We start from the raw sequence: 22,666 nt of genomic DNA on the forward strand, positions 1-22,666 counted from the left end.
TCCTCCGCTGGTGCCTTGGTGGACAGGTGTGCAGTCAATGGCTCCCTGAATTATCAGAAATCCTGCTATTGCAATGAAACCTCAGAAGGTGATCATTTCACAGATTGAGGCGACTGTTTCTCTGGAGAGGCGGAGCCATCTTCTGCACTGAACCTCTGTCATGTCCAATTCGCATGATCGCTGCCTGCACTCTCTCCACCTGCTGGGTATTGGCACCTTCGCCTGACCCTTCTCCATTGCAAAGCCTGTTGATCCATCATCCCTTTTGGATGTGTTTTTTGGTTGAGAGGGAAGACTCTGGGATGATACTTGCGGACAACTGGCCACCTGTCCCTCTCCTCCCCTTCTGAGGAGGTCACTCCAGTTGAATACATAATCCCAATGTCTGACCCGTGTCTTAACAGGGTTTCAGCAATGAAGGGGCCATTATGCAGAAAGCCTCTGCAAATAGTTAACCCTCCTAGAATTCTCCAAATGAACCATAATGTTCCAAAAGCAAGCTACAATTCAGCAACAAACAACTCAATTCAAAACTCTTAACCTGCCCAAAATCTGGTGGTCTTTTCATTCCACTCTGGATGCAGAATGAATGAGAAATGTGAATGCTGCCATGCGGACTGGCCTGTGCGCCAAGCGTAAAAGTGCACAGGTCACTCAAAACATTGAATTGGAGCTTTAATGGCCTGAATTGGCTCTTTAATTGCTGGCAGGTGAACGTCCGATTTCCATGCGCGACCACCGACAAAATACCACAAGCAATGCGATGACATCGGGAAGGCACGCTACATCTTCCACGCGAGTTCACTTCAGCCATTATCACAGCGGTCTACAACCCACCCCAGGCAGAAGTGAAGAAGGCGCTGGGCAAACTGTACAGTTAGAAACAACAACAAAACAGAACACCTGAAGGCCTTGTTCATCGTGGTCAGGGACTTCAACAACGCCAAATTCATGAGTATACTGCCAAAATTCCACCAGCACATCTCCTGTCCCACCAGGGACAACAACACTTTTGACCACTACTACTCAAAAATCAAGAGCGTTACATCCCCCAACCGTACTTTGGAAAATTAGACCATAAGACGGTGCTCCTTCCCCTGGCATACAAGCAGAAACTCAAGCGGGGGAATCTAGACCACTGCAGCCAAAGAAAGTACGTTCCTCAACTGGAAACCATGGCTCAATTGCGAGATTGACTCCCTACTGAAGGACAGGTCTGAGGCGTTCAAGTCAGGCGACCCTGACCTATACAAGAAATCCAGGGATGACCTCCGCAAAGCCATCCAAGATGCCAAGAGAGAATATCAGACCAAGCTAGAGTCACAGACTAGCGTTAGACTCTCGGCGGTTGTGGCAAGGCCTAAACAACAGAACGGGCTACAAAGCAAAGCCGAGCAGTATCTCCAGCAGCAGCGCACCCCTCCCCGATGAATTAAATGCATTCTATGCTCGGTTCAAGCAGGTAACCAACGATCCGCTGTCGATTGCCCCAGCAGCCCATAGCACACCCATACCCACCATCACAGCTTCCAAAGTCAGATTGGCCTTCCCGAAAGTGATCCCTCGGAAGGTGACGGGTCCAGACGGGATATCTGGTTGTGCACTCAGAGCCCGCGCGGACCAGCTGGCAGATGTGTTTGGGGGACATCTTTAACCTGTCCCAACTCTGCTCTGAGGTCCTCATCTGCTTCAAGAAGACTCACCATTATACCGATGCCAATGAAGAACCAGGCAACGTGCCTCAATGACTACCATCCGTGGCCCTGACTTCAGTCGTAATGAAGTGCTTCGAGAGGTTGGTCATGAAGCACATCACCTCCATATTCCCAGAACGCCTTGATCCGCTGCAATTCGTATCCCGCCGCAACCGGTCCATAGCAGACACCATCTCCCTGGCCCTGCACTCATCCCAAGAGCATCTCGACAACAAGGACTCCTACATCAGACTCCTATTTATTGACTACAGCTCCGCCTTCAGCACCATAATCCCAGCCAAGCTCATATCAAAGCTCCAAAACCTAGGACTTGGCTCCTCACTCTGCAACTGGATCTCGACTTTCTGACCCATAGACCACAGTAAGTAAGAATGAACAACACCTCCTCCACAATAGTCCTCAATACCGGGGCCCCGCAAGGCTGTGTATTTAGCCCCCTACTCTATTCCCTGTACACACAAGACTGCGTTGCAAAATTTGGTTCCAACTCCATCAACAAGTTTGTTGACGTTACGACCATAGTGGGCCGGATCTCGAATAACGACGAGTCAGAATACAGGAGAGAGATAGAGAACCTAGTGGAGTGGTGTAGCGACAACAATCTCTCCCTCAATGCCAGCAAAACTAAAAAGCTGGTCACTGACTTCAGGAAGCAAAGTACTGTACACACCCCTGTCAGCACCAACGGGGCCAAGGTGGAGATCATAGTATATACAGTGCAGAAGGAGGCCATTCGGCCAATCGAGTCTGCACCGACCCGCTTAAGCCCTCACTTTCACCCTATCCCCGTAACCCAATAACCCCTCCTAACCTTTTTGGACACTATAGGCAATTTAGCATGGCCAATCCACCTAACCTGCACGTCTTTGGACTGTGGCAGGAAACCGGAGCAAACCCACGCAGACACGGGGAGAACGTGCAAACTCCGCACAGTGACCCAGCGGGGAATCGAACCTGGGACCCTGGCGCTGTGAAGCCACAATGCTAACCACTGTGCTACCGTGCTGCCCAGATGGTTAACAGCTTCAAATTCCCAGGGGTGCACATCACCACAAATCTGTCCTGGTCCACCCACGTCGACACTACCACCAAGAAAGCGCAACAACGCCTATACTTCCTCAGGAAACTAAGGAAATTCGGCATGTCCACATAAACCCTTGACAACTTTTACAGATGCACCATAGGAAGCATCCTATCTGGCTGTATCACAGCCTGGTATGGCAACTGCTCGGCCCAAGAAACTTCAGAGACTCGTGAACACAGCCGAGACCATCACACGAACCTGCCTTCCATCCATTGAGTCTATCTACGCCTCCCGCTGCCTGGGGAAAGCGGGCAGCATAATCAAAGATCCCTCCCACCTGGCTTACTCACTCTTCCAACTTCTTCCATTAGGCAGGAGATACAAAAGTCTGAGAACACGCACAGACTTAAAAACAGCTTCTTCCCCGCCGTTACCAGACTCCTAAACGACCCTCTTATGGACTGACCTGATTAACACTACACCCCTCTTTGCTTCACCCGATGCCGGTGTCTATGTATTTATATTGTGTACCTTGTGTTGCCCTACAATAAAAAATTTATTTTATTTTCATGTACTTAATGATCTGGTGAGCAGCTCACAGAAAAATTATTTTCACTGTACCTTGGTACACGTGACAATAAACAAAATCCAATCCAATCCAATACATCATCACACCCCATTTTGCGATGCTCCTGCCTGCCGCATGTCCACAGCAAAGGTAAAATTCTGGCTCATGAGATAGTGGGGATTGGAAATTGTGGGAGGAAGAGAGCAATGAAACTGAGAGAGGTACAATGGAGACAGCTGTGTAGATATTTAATTGGCCCAAAGATGTAAAGAACCCATTCAATAGAAATTCTCTATGCCTGATTATCTGGAATATCGGCGACCAACTTATTCCTTAATAGACCTACTTATACCCTGGCCTTCTTTCTATTAATAGAGATGAAACATTCCTTTGGTCCCTTTTGCTAATACCAGGGGGCACTGCCAAGAAGGGGAGGGAGAGGTTTATTTGGGGTATCTGTGTGTGTGGGAGGGTCCCCATGTCAGTGTGGGATGGGGTTACAATGGGAGGGGGTTCTCTGGGGCAGGGGACTCCCCTGAGTCTGGGGCTTCTCCCTGGGGTGTGTGTCTGTTTTTATTTTAGTTTTATTCAACTCGGGCTGCTGTTTCAGCTTAAGTTACTGGCGAGGTGGACTCCACTAGCATGACATCATGGAACCAACCCATTCCATTTTTTTTTCCAAAAAATGTTGCCCTCCAGCTTTTCCCACCCAAGACAACACTTTCAAAAAAGTCTGAAAATACCACCCAATACTGTTATTCTCTATCCTGCATAATTGTTTTAAATCCGTTCAATTTTCCTCTTGACACATTTAGAAATCTGCTTTCCCTATTAATATTAGCAAGAGATTTGTAGTTTATATGCATCACTGTATATACACAAGGGATTAATGTAAATACACTACAACTAAGTAACCACTAGAGGGAACACCAGAGATGTCATGACATGCAGACATACAACCAATGGGTCATGAGAACAGGACACAACCAATGGGTAATCAGGACACCCAGAGGTGGCATTACCACAAGGGTGGACTACACGACCCATATAAAAGGACAGGGCACACAGGCTCTGCCTCTTTCCACAGGCAGACATCTAGAGAGTTAGACAGGGTTGATCAGCAGCATCACGCCCCAGCACATGGCTTAGAGCAAGCTGGTACAGTTAGACTGAGTTACTACAGTTAGATTAGCAGAGAGTTGAACTCATTTGAGAACTGTGTTAATAGTTCAATAAACAAGTTGAACTCACTTCAGAGTCTGGAGCATCCTTTAGTTAAGACTGCATCAAGTAGCAGCCTGTGTTATCCGAAGCAGCATAACACAACATGATACCAGGAGTGACTGTTCAATCTATTTAGTTCAATTCAGCAAGATCAGTGATAACCAGCTACTGAATACAGGCACTATGGACAAGATTCAGGCTCCACATCAGCTCAGGACCACCAGCAATCTTAGTGCCAACTGGCGATCATTCAAGCAGAAATTCCAACTACACGTGGTAGCATCCGACCTCAATGGCGCGACCGATGCTCAGAAGATAGCTCTTCTACTCACCATTGCAGGTGATCATGCAATAGAGATCTTCAACTCCTTTAAATACTCCGACGGGCAGGGCAGAACAAAATTCCCCTGCCCCAGAGGATCCCCTCCCATTGTAACTGCATCCCACACATCCTGGACAAATTCGACAGCCACTGCGAGGTAGACACAAATGAAATCGGTAAAACTGGCGCAAATACTCACCACAGGGCAGAGGTAGGATTGCAACAGAAGCAGACGGCAGTTTTGATTTGCAGCCATCTTGCGTGTATCCAGCCAGACCAGTCCGCACATGCACATTTCCCTAGAAGACGCAAACCGGCAAAACGTTGTTTTGCGCATGCGCGAGAAGCCGCGCATGCGCAGTTGCGAAAAGAGCGCACAGTAAAGGAACCTCGGCGTGCGCATGCGCAATGGAGTCCTACGCATGACGTCACGAGCGTCATGATGTCAGCGGCCCTGGACCACGCCCACTTAAAGGGGAAATGTCCGAAAATTAAAAAGAAGAGTTTTAAAGCCACAAAACACAATTCTTTCACCTCGAAAGACGGAACAATGCCTGAACTTCTACCAACAGTTGAAAATAACCTCCGCAGCATCCTGGAATAAGCAGTTGGCACCACCCACAGAGATGATTTGTACATTAAAGAATACTACTCAGAAGATGATTATCATTAGACATAGTGAGCATAATAACAAATCCGAACCACAAAGAGATGATTTGTACATTGAAGAATACTACTCAGATATGGATGAGTTCTTCGGATGAGGATCATTGTATCAGTAACACGGTTGCAAAGCTCAACACGACTCTACTCATGGTAGACAAATCCAATACCATGATGCCATGGCAGCTCGTCGATACATTGGATGAAAGCAACCTGTCAAATACCCAAGAAGAAGACGTAGCCCACAGAAAGCGGCCTGACGCCACACCAGTGGTCCATGCACCAGGAAAAGTGGTCCATGCACCACGAAGAGTCCCCGATTCCACACAGATAGTGATGACAGGCTCCACAGCGAGACCACTGCACGACTCCGTTGAGAGCGCACAGATCGACTTTATAGCGAGGCCACTGCATGACTCCACACAGGGAACAATGCCAGACTCCACAGAGAGAGTGATACAAGCCTCCACAGCGAGCTCGTTGACAGACTGCACAATGGAAGCAACGCAAGACTCCAAAGCGCAGTCCATGCATGAACAAGACCATGAAGGTCTATCAACCTTATCTGAGCAACCAGCAGCAGCCGATGCAAGCCTGCCACGCTCACAACAGAAGGACTATGACAGTCTACCCAGATTACTTGAGCCACCAGAAGAAGACTCTGACAGTCTACCCAGCTCATCTAACCAACAAGAAGACACTGCAGGTCTACCCACTGTATGTGAGACAAGTGGCGAAGGCATCACAATTCCCATACAAGATGTGCAACATCACAGCGAGACTGACAGATCTCAGCTCGTATGTACAGAGGCACTCGACAATCAAAGTGAAACTACTCGTGAGTCCAGTGAGACCACATCAATTAAAACCTCATCCACTCGAGCCTATCCACAAGAAAATGAAATCTTGAAGATTTTGACTCCAGACGAGGAGCATCAAGAAACCAAAGATGATTTAAGTGAACCAGAAATGACTCCAGAAAAGGAGCACCAAGGAATCAAAGAGGAATCACATCAACCACAAAGGAGTGATGTCACCAAGATCAATGCCACATCAGGTCATTCTCACAATCCTCAAGAAGAAACGCTCAATGAAGCATCAGATACCACAAAGGACACTGACACAAGTAACTGTGAGAATGACTCGAATTATCCACACGAAACGGTCATTGAGCGCAACAAGCACAACAACAAAACCTACAAGAACAACAAAAACAACGACAAGAAGCATAACAAAGGCAACAACAAGCACGCCGAACACAACAAAAACAACAACAATAGAACGACTTGTACGACATGGTACAACTCTGCACACGAAGGACACTGTGACAGCACAGCTCAAGACAATGGCAAGAGTGCAGACATACCATGGTATGACACCGAATCTCACCAATTCACATTTGCTCCACTACAAACAAGCAAACCAGCTTTCAGGAAAGATGACATATAGAATCGCTACCACAAGCAAAGAAAAAAAAAAAGAATCCAAATCAGACGACGAAGTGAATCGACCATTCGAACACCTCATGATCACAGGAACACTGACGGCGTTCACAAGAAAATGACAGCATCAACATCACCACTTCAACAACAAAACAAGCAAGTCACTCGACCGTACCAATTCCTAAAGTTTGAACTCATAAATGTTAATTGGTATTGTATAATCATCAATATCATCACAACTTGTACATGTCATCATTTATCTACCTGTTTTGTACAATTTTCTTTAACAAAGTACAGAACATATGTAACACGAAAAAAGGGGGGAGATGTAGTGATATGCATCACTGTATATACACAAGGGGTTAATATAAATACACTACAACTAAGTAACCACTAGAGGGAACACCAGAGATGTCATGACATGCAGACGTACAACCAATGGGCCATGAGAACAGGACACAACCAATGGGCCATGAGAACAGGACACAACCAATGGGTAATCAGGACACCCAGAGGTGGCATTACCACAAGGGGGCACTACACGACCCATATAAAAGGACAAAGCTCTGTCTCTTTCCACAGACAGACATCTAGAGAGTTAGACAGGGTTGATCAGCAGCATCACACCCCAGCATGTGGCTCAAAGCAAGCTGGTACAGTTGTACTGAGTTACTACAGTTAGATTAGCAGAGAGTCGCACTCATTTGAGAACGGTGTTAATAGTTCAATAAACACGTTGAACTCATTTCAGAGTCGGGAGCATCCTTTAGTTAAGACTGCATCAAGTAGCAGCCTGTGTTATCCGAAGCAGCATAAGATTCTTCTCCAAAAATCAGTTACCATCTTTAAATGTTGCTTGTTTGTCTCAGTGACTCTGTCTGTAGTCTCACTGCCTCTTTGCAAATTGGCCCTGACCTCCCTGATGCTGCAATCTGTTCAGTATAATGCCCGACGGTTTCTTTATCTGGCAAACAGCTTCCCATCCAGCTGTTCAACTGTACGAGGTACAAGCAGAAATATTGCCCCCACCCATCTACTGTTACTCAGATCGATCCAAATAGTTTCAACCGTTCTTCCTACTCTTTCGATAACTGAGAAATTATCTTTCTCACATATTTCCTATTATCACCACTCTTTCGATAGCTGCTCGGTCATTCTGTATATAATTTTTTCCGATCAACATTGTATCATTCCTTACCCCCTTTTATAATTACTATATCTTTAAAGACCCAGGATGCCGAGTAAACACTTGTTTACTCACAGTCAAAGGAAACAGCTGCTACAGCAGCAAATACACACATTATCGGTCCCGGTCGGGGTACCAACGTGCCGGTCCCTGTCCGGGACGGCCTTTATGCAAGATAATTATGAATCCCAGCTGGGGGCGGCTCCACCCACTAGTGGGGAAGCTCGTATTCCACAAAGTCCACGGGGAGATAAATTAGGGTGCCCCTGTGGGTCTTTTGGGAGTTATCACAATATCCTTCCTTACTTTCTTTTAGCATGTGGTTCAGAATAACACCAACAGCTTGGGTTCAAATCCCCTTCCAGCTTAAGTAAGCTTGGGACCTGCCTCCCATGCCTCTTCCTGTCCCCGAGTGTGGCAATGGCAAACCACCACTGACACAAAGTGCCAAGGCAAACAGCTTAGGATGCAGCATCAGCAGACAACGAGCCAAGGACTTGCCATTGGGCAGAGTACACATGACATATTTCTTCCTACTGCCGTCCCAACCCTTTGTATACTTGAAATTTAATGTATTTTCAGTAAAGCACCTCTCTTTGTGCATTGATCCTCACATGAAACATGCTCTGCTCTCAGCCATGTTTCTGGGCTGCCAACATCAACACATCTGGTTCTGAGAAAAAGCTAAGACGTTAAAGTAGCATGCAGTGCAGTGATTGTAAATATGTCCAATTGTAGGTCATAGTGTCCACAGGCATCAATTTACTGGAATTAGGAAATTAAACCCTAATAAGGTGCTCTGTGCTGCCAGAATCTCACAATAACTGCTGGAAAATATGAATAAGATTGCAAAATGCTGCTGATCTTTGAAGTAGCCTCAGTACTTTTAATGATATTGTATATGCACTGATGCCAAATCAACAAAGAATAGACCTACAAACAGACAAAATGCAACCCGAACACTTGTTAACCGTTGCACTATTATATTGTTGTCCTCTGTAACTATATTCATCTTAGATCACAGGCCTTCCTAGCGGAGAGAATGGTTATCCAGCAAATATGTCCCTTTAGACATGTATTTGTAAGCCCGGATAAAAGGGTTCAGTCGTCATCTATGGATAGGTTCTTGGCTTGTAACTATTAAATGTATGACTGATGAATGGCAGGTATGATCATCTATTCTCTAAGTGCCAAATCTATGAGCAACCCTCCCACAAACAGCCACATTATAAGCATCAAACACATTCAACATCCTTGAACACCCATGAGTAGACCTCCCATGAATACTGGTTCAATGAACATCCCCTCCTTTGAACATCCATTTCTCGAAAGCCTATCCTTTGAGCACTCTTCCCAGGAGTATTCATTCCAAGAATGTTCATCCCATTTCCCACTTCCATGACTGCCCATCCCATAACTGTGCCATTGTCAGTGAGCTGTTTGTCTCCGTATCATATACTTTGCCAAGAGGTCCCAATGGCCGCCTTCGGAGTTGAGAAACATATTACAATTCAGTCGCAACAATAAAGCTTGAGGTTTTCCATCAGCACAAGGAAACACTTGTGTTGTTATGGATTTATTGGAACCAAAACATGCAATGGAAAAATTCCTTCATTACCAAGTTGTTGGTGTGAGATGCACGCCCCATGCTGCAGAAACATGTTTTATAGCCTTTTTTAATGACCACAAACCATCGACTCCTCCTTTCAGGAGAATAAAGACTCTTTGCTGGATTTCATCTCTCATCATCTGCGCACTAATTGTTTTCAGATGAACAAGCACACTGAATGAACATTTATTCCAAGGTTATATCAGATACCAACCTGTTTGATTAAAGTCACCAAGGATTCCAGGATCTGAATGCTTCACGGCTGACCTCTGGTACACCACATGAACGCGGCCGTTCTCTTCTTCCTCTGCTTGCTTGCCCTTTTCCAGTGGCTCAATGAAATATTCCACCTGGTCCGTTCGGATTATTCCAGCCTGATGAGAGAGTCAAAAGTGTTTTACAAACAAGTCCAAAGAAGGTTTGTTCAGTCAAATGTGAATGTTGCAAAGGGTAAAGAAATTAAAACCACAGACAAGCACTCACCCGATTATTTTCAAATGCAAATTCAAAATATCTGCACATTTAATTTGATTTAAAAATATTAAAGAGCTCTTTAATTTTTCTTCTTCGGAGAACTTATTCACCAATTTACATAGGGGAAATTTGTGCAACTGGCACAAGGAGAGTTAGATTAACCTCTGAAATTATGGGGTATCATAATTTATCCCACATCCCAACTTGTTCACTCAACGCTTTTGGTGAAGGCATTAATCAACATGTATGGATTGGTAACTCTTACTTCGGGAGGGTTTTGATGGTGTCAACAGGGAAAAGTTGGTTCTATTGGGGAGTGTGTTGGGAACCAGAGATTTAAGATAATTAGATTTGCTGTTGAGGAGAATTTCTTTATGAGGTAGTTGGGTTGACCTGGCGCTGACTGTCAAGGTGCTGAAATCAGATTCAGCAGTAACTTTTGAAAATGAATTGAATTTTTAACAAGCAAAGTAAACATTTGCAGAATTATAGGGATGAGTTGGACATCTACAAAAATACAAACCAAATGGCCTACTTCGGCACTGTACATTTCTATGCATCTCCATAAAATACTACATTTCTGAATTTGAAGGCCGGACTAATTATTTCATCCATAACATAGCGCGCTATAAATTCACATTACTGATTCTGAACTATAGACAAAAGAAATTGTGATAAAACTGGAATTAAATTTGCCATCATTCCCGAAAGCCACTCCAAGACGATAGATCTGGTGCTTAAATGCTGGATTTTCTTTTAGCTTTATCAACCTGGGTTAGGTGCTGAACTTTCTGAAATAAGGCTTGAACCCAGGACTTTCTGTTTCAGAGGTGAGAGCTCCATCTTTAAAACGCTGGCAACAACCCAGCAAATTTCCCCCTTTTATTATTAATTCATCTCACAATCTTCACTGCAGACATTATATTCATTCAGCAAGGGCACAGAATCATAGAAGGATGCCACTCAGCCCATCAACTGTGAACTGACCCTCCGAAAGAGCACCCTGCCAAAGCCCATTGTCTCACCCATCCCCTAACCCCACCTAGCCTTTGGACACCAAGGGACAATTTAGCATTGTTAATCACCAATTCACATCTTTGGACTGTGAGAGGAAACCGGAGTACCCGGGAGGAAACCCCGCAGACACGGGGAGAAGAAGGTGTAAACTCCACACGCACCCAAGGCTAGAATCAAACCCAGATCCTTGGCACTGTGAGGCAGCAGTGCTAACCACTGTGCCCCATTCTGTTGTTCACATGCCTGACACCAGACTCCCAGAGCAGCTGCTTTACTCTGAACTTGAGCACAGTAGGAAACTCCCCAGAGGACTCCCAGGAGGGGTCTCATGGGCGAATAATTTTTCATTTACATGAATATGAATATCTCACAGTTCACTATTAAAATGTGAGATCATTTGAAATGACCTTAGTGTGCTTCATACAATTGTTCGGGAGGAAGGAGGCCTGGTGTGGAGGACTCAGGCTTACGACCAATCAGGATAGAACTTAGGGAGAGAGAGAGAAAGAGACCCAGACCAACTCTCCAAAAGATAGCCTGAAGTTGTGACTTGTCGGGGACATGAGACTTGCCACACATTGAATAAATCACCTTGCAGTTATACCTCTGTGTTTAAGGAATTGGTCAGCAGATGTTTTGCAAACTTTGTCCCTTTTCTGTTTTCATAGAGCGTGATTCAGCAGACTCAAGTCAAAGGGTGCCACCCTGCCCTACTTCCTGCCACCCATGGGCCTCCAATGGTCGGGAGACCCCCCCAGGACCAGTACTGAACGGAGCCCTGGCGAGGTCTCACAGGTGCAGCCGGTAAGTCCAGGGCGCTAGGTGAATCCGGGGTCCGTATATTTAAATGAACGCAAGGCTCATTTAAATATTCAGATCTGGATCTCGCTCAGAGATCCGGTGCGGAGACTAATCCGCGCAGAGCGCCACGGGGTCGCTGAATCGCATCCATAGGATTTTTCCAAGGCGAAATCTGAGCAAATCAAATCACAGACCTTGCACATCGCAGCAGATTATATCAAAAACCTCTACAGCACCTTGTGTAGACTAATCTCTCACCAACACTGTGATACACAGTGGGCTGATATAGCACATAGGGGCTGGTATAGCACAGGGCTAAATCGCTGGCTTTGAAAGCAGACCAAGGCAGGCCAGCAGCACGGTTCAATTCCCATACCAGCCTCCCCGAACAGGTGCCGGAATGTGGCGACTAGGGGCTTTTCACAGTAACTTCATTTGAAACCTACTTGTGACAATAAGCAATTTTCATTTTTTCATTTCATTTTTCATACACACCTGAGCTCCTCACCTACCCCCTCCCTGCCCCAGCTATACAGGTGCCACCAGTAGAATATTTCCCTCATCAGTTTCTTTTTAAAAACAGTCATCATGGGTTAGACCTTGCATTACTCTTGCATTCACTCCATTACTTTTATGTCAACAGTTTAAATGAATTACTGTCATGGTTCGCTTCACTTGCTTTGAAACTTTCCCTGTGATCACAATCATTGCTGCACGCACACGGTATTTCCAAGTTAAATGTCATAGTTGCCCCTTTTATCGCGGACATGATTGGGTATACTCTCTGCAGTTGCCAAGTTACCGCACAATCCCTTGTTCATTTTCCTGCATAATAATTGAAGCAGAACAAGTCCTTTTTTTGCATTCCTGAATCTGGGTGTTGCAGCGAATACCAGCATGGCCCATTCCCGTGAACCTTATGGTGAGCCTTCACCTTGAACTGCTACAATCTGTATAATGAAGGTTGACCCACAATGTTGTTGGGTGGAGATTTCTAGGAATTTGACCCAGCAACAGTGAAAGAACGATGTCCAAATCAGGATGGTATGTGACTTGGAGATGATAGTGTTCCCATGCAGGAGCAGCCCTTGTGCTTCTCGGTGTTGGAGATTAGCTGCTTCTCGGTGTTGGAAATTAGGAGTTAATGAGGTGTTATGATGGAGCCTTAAGTGATTCACTGCGATGTAAATAGATCACATCTATTGCCCTTTCTACCAAAACAATCAGGGTAAAGCAATGTCCACATTTGTCAACCTTCCGATGAATGGCACAGGCAATTAGTTTTGAGACTGTGAATATTCAGTTAAGATACAACTGGTTGCAATATCGCTAAGAATGGGTTGGAATAAATATAGTCACTGGAAATTTTTGTTGAGTTTCTCGTGCTCTGCCACTATCCAGAAGCTCCATTTACTCACATAAATAGGGGACGTGATTCTACCACCGCATTGGATGGATAGCGGGCAAGGCCATAATCAAGATTCGCACTGGGCGCAAACCATTTTGCGATTCACCCGACCCACTCCCGATGGCGAGTTACGAATCTCGCCCCAAAACGGCGAGAATATCATTAACCTTCATTTGCATTCATTTCAATCTCATTAACGAGATTGAAATCAAATACAGCGGTCTCCCGGGAATTACCTGACTCGTCAGTGGGCAGTCACGCTGCCCCTGTGCTCGGGGGAAATGACTCCTCAATCAAGGGAGTTGTGCTTGGTCGAGGGGCTGGAGCATCCCAGTCCCTGGGCGGGAGGGGTGAGGGGCTTCATGTTTGTGAGACTTTCAAGCCGTCTTTAAATATTGTGGAGACTCATAACAGGGGCAAGCACAGGTGCAGCCTATCTGTCCCACCAAAGTAACCCAGGACAGAGCCTTGTTGTAGCTTCTATCCTGAAATTCAATTTCACTCCCTTTGACTGTGAGCAGCCTTTAGCTTCACAGCTGAGGGCAGTTTCAAATGAATTATCCTTGTTGGTTGTGATAGCAGTTCATACTCCTCAACTATCAAATGCTTCCTCGAGGGCACACGTGCCATGTCTCAGAGGATGATTAGTGCATTGCATGTCCAGCAACCTTTGATGTCTGAACAGTGTGCCTGAACAATAGGAGAGTCAGCTGCCAACAATCAAACACTGAAGAGCAGGCCTTCACCACGGTGGATCTTCTCACGACCAAAGGGTAAGCATGTGGATGAGCTGAGGGCAGATGAGCACGGTCTCCCCAATATTCCCGACAGAGGTATGGGATCCGGGGTCTAGGGGCTCCTGATGTGGGTGGGGGTGAGTGTACAGAGCAACGTTTGCCATCACAACAGGCTCGCTGGATGGCACTCTGAAAGAAGGTTGGGGGATTTGAGGGTCCCGGGGTGGAAGCCCTAATTGATTGTCGGTCTCTCTCTTCCAATTCCTTATAGTTTGAACAACGTCTGCTGAAATCAATCCCATGGCAGCCGAGGCAGGCAGATAGCGGAGACGGCAGCGAGGCCAACACAGGCTGGAGGAGGTAGCATCCTGTCCCGAGGGGGCTGTCATACACCCTGAAGAAACGGCTGCCCATGAAGCGGAGGAGGGACCCAGAAGGGGAGGCCAGCGACAGTCCAAGGCGTACAGGCTTTGTTGATCTTTCAATGAGTTGACTGAAGGCTGCAGACACAATCGAACGGAAAAGTGTCGAAGTATGTTAGCGAGCGGGGGGCTTCCCGACGGTTGACCCGGTGAAACCGCCACCGGGATCTTATGGCAACTGGGGCCAGTAATGATGCATCCCACTAGCTGATTCACCTGGACAGCCCCTGGCAGCTCCCTGCTAACAAAGGGAGCAGCTCTTAAACCGATCCTGTAGACCAAAATCCAGAGAGCACGGATGCACACCACTCACTTCAAAATACGGAGATTGGAATTCCACATCCCCCTCAGCATAATACCGCGCCTGTGCCCCAGCACACCCAGGCACCCACCAGCACACCTCACCCATGCCCAGCAGTGGTAACCATGCCTATTGTGGTGACTGTATAATTACTGATAATTCATCAGTGCACTGTGTTATGTTATTAACCCTGTGGGCTCTACCTTGTGTGGCTTCACCCACAGGGGATATGTTGGGGCATGTACGGGCTCCACCCCCTTTACAGAAAGTACAAGAGCTGTTTGATCTGCGGGGCCGCCTTCAGTGTTGTACCGGTCACAGCCAGGCTCAGTTCTAAGCTGATTAAAACCACGGTTTACTTCTCCACGTGTCTTCGAGTGAATTGATGGTCGCATCACCTATCATCCGCTGTAGCCCCCCAGCACTCTCCCCCGCCCCCCCCCCCCCCGAGCACTCCACCTCTCCCCCCCACAGCACTCCTTCACCCCCCAGCACTCCTTGCCCCCCCCAGCACTCCTTGCCCCCCCCAGCACTCCTTGCCCCCCCAGCACTCCTTGCCCGCCGCAGCACTCCTTCCCCCCCATCACTCCTTCCCCCCCCAGAACACCTTCCCCCCCCCAGCACTCCTTCCCCCCCATCACTCCTTCCCCCCCCAGAACTCCTTCCCCCCCCAGCACTCCTCTTCCCCCCCCAGAACTCCTTCCCACCCCCAGCACTCCTTCCCCCCCATCACTCCTTCCCCCCCCAGAACTCCTTCCCCCCCCAGCACTCCTCTTCCCCCCCCAGAACTCCTTCCACCCCCAGCACTCCTCTCCCCCCAGCACTCCTCTTCCCCACCCCCAGCACTCCTCTCCCCCCAGCACTCCTCTTCCCCCCCCAGCACTCCTCTTCCCCCCCAGCACTCCTCTTCCCCCCCCAGCACTCCTCTTCCCCCCCTCAGCACTCCTCTCCCCCCCCCAGCACTCCTCTCCCCCCAGCACTCCTCTCCCCCCAGCACTCCTCTTCCCCCCCCAGCACTGCTCTTCCCCCCCACCCCCCCCAGCAGTCCTCCCCCCCCAGCACTCCTCTCCCACCCCCAGCACTCCTCTCCCCCCAGCACTCCTCTTCCCCCCCCAGCACTCCTCTTCCCCCCCCAGCACTCCTCTTCCCCCCCAGCACTCCTCTTCCCCCCCTCAGCACTCCTCTTCCCCCCCTCAGCACTCCTCTTCCCCCCCTCAGCACTCCTCTCCCCCCCCCCAGCACTCCTCTCCCCCCAGCACTCCTCTCCCCCCAGCACTCCTCTTCCCCCCCCCAGCACTGCTCTTTCCCCCCCCCCCCCAGCAGTCCTCCCCCCCCAGCACTCCTCTCCCAACCCCAGCACTCCTCTCTCCCCCCCAGCACTCCTCTCCCCCCCCCCCAGCACTCCTCTCTCCCCCCCCCAGCACTCCTCTCTCCCCCCCCCCCAGCTCTCCTCTCTCCCCCCCCCCCAGCACTCCCCTCTCCCCCCCCCCTCCAGCACTCCTCTCTCCCCCCCAGCACTCCTCTCTCCCCCCCCCCCCCCCAGCACTCCTCTCTCCCCCCGCCCAGCACGCCTCTCCCCCGGCACTCCTTCACACCCAGCACTCCTTCCCACCCCCGGCACTCCTTCCCACCCCCGGCACTCCTCCCCCCCCCCCCCCCCCGGCACTCCTTCCCCCCCCCCCGGCACTCCTTCCCCCCCCCCCGGCACTCCTTTCCACCCCCCCCGGCACTCCTTTCCCCCTCCCCCGGCACTCCTTTCCCCCCCCCCGGCACTCCTTCCCACCCCCCGGCACTCCTTCCCACCCCCCGGCACTCCTTCCCACCCCCCGGCACTCCTTCCCACCCCCCGGCACTCCTTCCCACCCCCCGGCACTCCTTCCCACCCCCCCGGCACTCCTTCCCACCCCCCGGCACTCCTTCTCCCCCCCAGCACTCCTCTAACCCCCCAGCACTCCTCTACCCCCCCAGCACTCCTCTAACCCCCCCAGCACTCCTCTAACCCCCCCAGCACTCCTCTAACCCCCCCAGCACTCCTCTAACCCCCCCAGCACTCCTCAAACCCCCCCAGCACTCCTCTAACCCCCCAGCACTCCTTCTCCCCCCCAGCACTCCTTCTCCCCCCCAGCACTCCTTTAACCCCCCAGCACTCCTCTACCCCCCCAGCACTCCTCTAACCCCCCCAGCACTCCTCTAACCCCCCCAGCACTCCTCTAACCCCCCCAGCACTCCTCTAACCCCCCCAGCACTCCTCTAACCCCCCAGCACTCCTCTAACCCCCCCAGCACTCCTCTAACCCCCCCAGCACTCCTCTAACCCCCCCAGCACTCCTCTAACCCCCCCAGCACTCCTCTAACCCCCCCCAGCACTCCTCTACCCCCCCAGCACTCCTCTAACCCCCCCCCCCAGCACTCCTCTAACCCCCCCAGCACTCCTCTAACCCCCCAGCACTCCTCTATCCCCCAGCACCCCCCGCACCCCCCAGCACGCCTCTCCCCCGGCACTCCTCCCCCCCCCCCCGGCACTCCTTCTCCCCCCCCGGCACTCCTTCCCCCCCCCCCCCCCCGGCACTCCTTTCCCCCCCCCCCGGGCACTCCTTTCCCCCCCCACCGGGCACTCCTTCCCCCCCCCCTCCCCCCGGCACTCCTTTCCCCCCCCCCCCCCGGCACTCCTTCCCCCCCCCGGCACTCCTTCACCCCCCCGGCACTCCTTCCCCCCCGCCAGCACTCCTCTACCTCACCCCAGCACGCCTCTACCCCCCCAGCACTCCTTCTCCCCCCCAGCACTCCCCGTCCTCACCCCCAGCACTCCTCTAACCCCCCCAGCACTCCTCTACCTCACCCCCAGCACTCCTCTACCCCCCCAGCACTCCCCGTCCTCCGCCCCCCTCCCCCAGCACTCCCCCTCTTCCCCCCTGCACTCCTCTCTCCCCCAGCACACCTCTTCCCCCCCAGCACACCTCTTCCCCCCCCAGCACACGTCTTCTCCTCCCCCCAGCACACCCCTCCTCCCCCAGCACACCCCCCAGCACTCCTCTACCCCCGCAGCACTCCCCCGTCCTCCCCCCCAGCACTCCTCTCCCCCCCCACAGCACTCCTCTACCCCCCAGCACTCCCCGTCCTCACCTCCAGCACTCCTCTACCTCACCCCCAGCACTCCTCTACCCCCCCCAGCACTCCCCGTCCTACCCCCCTCCCCCCAGCACTCCCCCCAGCACTCCCCCCCAGCACTCCTCTCTCCCCCAGCACACCTCTTCCCCCCCCCCCAGCACACCTCTTCCCCCCCCAGCACACCTCTTCGCCCCCCCCAGCACACCTCTTCGCCCCCCCCAGCACACCCCCTCACCCCCCAGCACACCCCCTCACCCCCCAGCACTCCTCTCCCCCCCAGCACTCCTCTTCCCCCCCACAGCACTCCTCTCCCCCCCCCACAGCACTCCTCTCCCCACCCCCAGCACTCCTCTCCCCACCCCCAGCACTCCTCTCCCCACCCCAGCACTCCTCTCCCAACCCCAGCACTCCTCTCCCCACCCCCAGCACTCCTCTCCCCACCCCCAGCACTCCTCTCCCACCCCCAGCACTCCTCTCCCCACCCCCAGCACTCCTCTCCCCACCCCCAGCACTCCTCTCCCACCCCCAGCACTCCTCTCCCCACCCCAGCACTCCTCTCCCCACCCCCAGCACTCCTCTCCCCACCCCCAGCACTCCTCTCCCCACCCCAGCACTCCTCTCCCCACCCCCAGCACTCCTCTCCCCACCCCCAGCACTCCTCTCCCCTCCCCCAGCACTCCTCTCCCCTCCCCCAGCACTCCTCTCCCACCCCCAGCACTCCTCTCCCCACCCCCCAGCACTCCTCTCCCCACCCCCAGCACTCCTCTCCCCACCCCCAGCACTCCTCTCCCCACCCCCAGCACTCCTCTCCCCACCCCCAGCACTCCTCTCCCCACCCCCAGCACTCCTCTCCCCACCCCCAGCACTCCTCTCCCACCCCCAGCACTCCTCTCCCACACCCCCAGCACTCCTCTCCCCACCCCCAGCACTCCTCTCCCCACCCCCAGCACTCCTCTTCCCACCCCCAGCACTCCTCTTCCCACCCCCAGCACTCCTCTTCCCACCCCCAGCACTCCTCTTCCCACCCCCCAGCTCTCCTCTTCCCCCCCCCCCCAGCTCTCCTCTTCCCCCCCCCCCAGCTCTCCTCTTCCCCCCCCCCCAGCTCTCCTCTTCCCCCCCCCCCAGCTCTCCTCTTCCCCCCCCCCAGCTCTCCTCTTCCCCCCCCCCCCCCCAGCTCTCCTCTTCCCCCCCCCCCCAGCTCTCCTCTTCCCCCCCCCCCAGCTCTCCTCTTCCCCCCCCCCCAGCTCTCCTCTTCCCCCCCCCCCAAGCACTCCTCTCCCCCCCCCCCCCCCCAGCACGCCTCTCCCCCGGCACGCCTCTCCCCCGGCACACCTTCCCACCCAGCACCCCCCCCGGTGGGCGAGAACGGGGAAGCCAGCATCGGGACGGCAGAGCACAATTCTTGCGGCGGGTCGGAGAATCCCGGCCCATGGCTCCAGCCTGTCTGTAAGAGATTCATTGTCCAGCCCAGAGCAGGAAATAAAAACACATTAACACCCCATCAAGGAGTTCAGGTTAAGGGAAATATGTTGAACATAATTCAGGAAATTGTAAAGAAGCATTGTATTAGCTGATCGTTTTCCCATTAAATTGCCCAGAAAATATGCACACTGATCACCTTGTATTGTTCTTAATGAATCGATGACGTCAATGCCTACTTGAAACTCTGGAAGAACTTTAAATATATATGCATGTAACTCTGAATACAATCAGAGCTGACTTATGTGAGCTAAGGGTGGCAGCAGAATTTGTCTCTCCTGTTGTAGCCATCTGGGAATACAAAATGGATGCTCTCAATCAATGTAGGGAACTATGGACAATGTTAAGAAAGCAAGCAGGCACAGAACCTGTATGCATATTTAGAAGGCAGCTCCCAGACAAGACTGAAATTTTAGGTCAATTAACATACTGATGGCCCATCTCCGGGAACAAAGGAAAGACACTCAAGCAACCAATCCAGCTCCAGACACCCCGGCGCCAGTTCCCCAAACCGAAAGCGTAAACAAAGCCAGGCCAACGGCCACCTAGGACACGCCCAGCCATCAGGGCATCCACCCCTTTATTGGTCAAGATCAATACCAGTGATCAAGATACGGCCCAATTAATTGGGGCCAAGTTTAAGGCCCCCCCCCAAAAGCACGCGAAGCCTCTCCGGGTATAAGAAGAAACCCCCGAGAAAGAATCGCTCTCTTAGACTAGGCTCTCAAAGAGAGACAAGTCCACCAGAAGCAAGTAAGTCCAAGGTCAACGCTTGCTACCAGACGTTCAACCTTAGCTATTCTCCCGTATACCTTCAAACCCAACAGCCTCAGATCCGAACAACGGCCATTGTTCCTCTGACTGAGTGGGCACCCGAAGCTAAGTATAGGTGTTAGCGTTAGAGATAGTTTAGTTTGTAGTACTTTGTGCATGTGTAGATCTTACTGTGTGTGTAAATAAATAGTATTGACTTTGAACTAACTGGGGTATTGGCTCTTTGATCAGTATTCAGGTTTGAACCAAGTGGCGGTATCGAGAGATACCTGGTGACTCTAAAGCAAACATAATTAGGATTAAGCTAATACAATGCTTCTTTACAATTTCTTACAGACAGGCTGGAGCCATGGGCCGGGATTCTCCGACCCGGCGGCGGGTCGGAGAATCCCCGTGAGGGCGCAAGAATTGTGCTCTGCCGTCCCGATGCTGGCTTCCCCGTTCTCGCCCACCGGGGGGGGGGGGGGGGGGTGCTGGGTGGGAAGGTGTCATAGTGACCGCCATATTTAGAACCAGAGCAACACTGTGTGCACACAGCAATTCCAAATAAACGCAACTTATACAACTCCACGCGGTCGAGAAAAGACTCTTGAATATCACTTCCCTCAAACAACGGTATGAATTTATTAATTGTGCCAATGCAAATCAGGATGCAAAGCCAATGTGTATTACCTACAGGGAAGTGCTGGCAAATGAAAGTTTAAAAACCTCAAAAGCAGTTGAAGACTAAGCATGGCGAGTTTGAGGACAAAGAATGCAGCGAGAACTTAAATCATCAGCTGAAGTCCTCAGCAAAAATGTTACATTGAATGACAAAGTACAATTAGCCTCTTACATGGTAGCTTACTTTGTAGCGAAAGAGAAAATGCCCAAACTGAAACAGAGAGATTAATTCTCCCTGCAGCATTAGACATGGCTCGTACGATCCTAGATGAGACATTAGCTGAAAAAGTAAAACGCATCCCAGTTTGTGATAACACAGTGGCTCGCCAAATTTGTGATACTGCTGAGAATTTTAAAGCCCAGCTTATTTCTCGTTTAAAATCAGAGCACGAGTTCTCAATACAACTAGATGAAAGTAGAGAAGTTTCAGATTGTGCAACCTTGCTAGTTTATGTTAGGTATATTTGGCACAATGAATTTGTTGAGGATTTGCTGTGTTGCCTGATATTACCAACCAGCGCGACTGGTGCAGAGTTTTATGAAGCATTGAATAGTTACGTGGAGAAGTTTCAGATTTTGAGAGAGAAGAGGTGGGTGAAATATCCCTTTGAGTTTGAGACCCCAGGGTCAATTATTAACTTGCAGCTGACTCCAAATGAAGAAACTGAACATTTGTGCCTCACCTGTGACAGTACATTAAAAACACGCCACAAGCCAGCATTCAGGAGTAGCGTCTCCGAGGAGTCTCCAGTGATGCGTCAAACAAGCATTTTGTTGCTTTTGCCCTTCACAACGACCTACATGTGCGAGATTGGATTTCCAATCCAGACCCACCAAGACGCACAGGCTTCAGGATTTGCTGCCATCGCCAGGATGCCACAAGTCCGGGGGCGCAATTGATGGCACACATCGCCCTATGAGCACCGGGGCATCAGGGAGTGCCCTATGTTAACAGGAAGGGGTTCCACTCCCTGAATGTTCACATCGGGTGCAGCCACTGCCTCTGTATCATGCACGCGTGTGCCCACTGCCTGGGGAGTATGCATGACAGCTAAATCCTGGGGCACTCGAGATCCCTGGCGTTTTAGAGGACCACCCCAGAATGACGATTTAGCTGATGACACCAGTGCAGAGGTCTGAGACCGAAGCTGAAGCCCAAGCTACCACTCTTGCTGTCATTGAGCGATGCATCAGCCTGCTGAAAATGTGGTTCCAATGCCTGCACTGCCTTGCAGTGCACCTCACAGAGGGTGTCCCACTTTGTGGTGATCTGCTGTGCCCCCCACAATCTGCCACAGCAGTGGGGTGACATGCTGGAGGACGAGCAGGAAGAGGAGGAGGAGGAAGAGAAGGAGACAGTCCCGGAGAGGCTGGAGGACGAGCCGGATATACCGTGGTGCCAAGGGTCCGACATGCGAAGAAGACCAGGGAGGCTCTCAACATCTCCAGATTATCCTTGGAACAGGTTCTGTCCATCAGCTCAGCTCCCCCCAATTCCCCCTCCCCCATTTAGCCCCCATTTCACTCCCTCCCCATAGCCTGCCCGCACCTCCCCCCCCCCCCCCCCCATCACACCCCCTGCTCCCGACCATCCTGTTCCCCTCTCCAAGGGTCTGCTGCGAAGATTAATGTAACAGAGGCTTCGGATGTATCAGGTGTTACATGTTTTAATCTTAATTTTAAAAGTGATCATTTTACTGTGACAGATTTCCATTCCCCCCAGCTAAAGA

At 51.0% G+C, this 22,666-nt stretch overlaps 1 protein-coding gene across 1 annotated transcript in view; it reads right to left on the minus strand.

The window, feature by feature from the left end:
- LOC140429719 (A disintegrin and metalloproteinase with thrombospondin motifs 3-like) overlaps positions 1–22,666 on the minus strand; it is a 376,678-nt gene that overhangs the window by 300,364 nt on the left and 53,648 nt on the right. Inside the window, exon 4 of the mRNA XM_072517052.1 lies at positions 9,968–10,127. Coding sequence (XP_072373153.1) covers positions 9,968–10,127 — 160 coding nt within the window. The remainder of the gene's footprint in view (positions 1–9,967; positions 10,128–22,666) is intronic.

This window comes from Scyliorhinus torazame, chromosome 9 (genome assembly GCF_047496885.1).
Source record: "Scyliorhinus torazame isolate Kashiwa2021f chromosome 9, sScyTor2.1, whole genome shotgun sequence".
Taxonomy (NCBI): domain Eukaryota; kingdom Metazoa; phylum Chordata; class Chondrichthyes; order Carcharhiniformes; family Scyliorhinidae; genus Scyliorhinus; species Scyliorhinus torazame.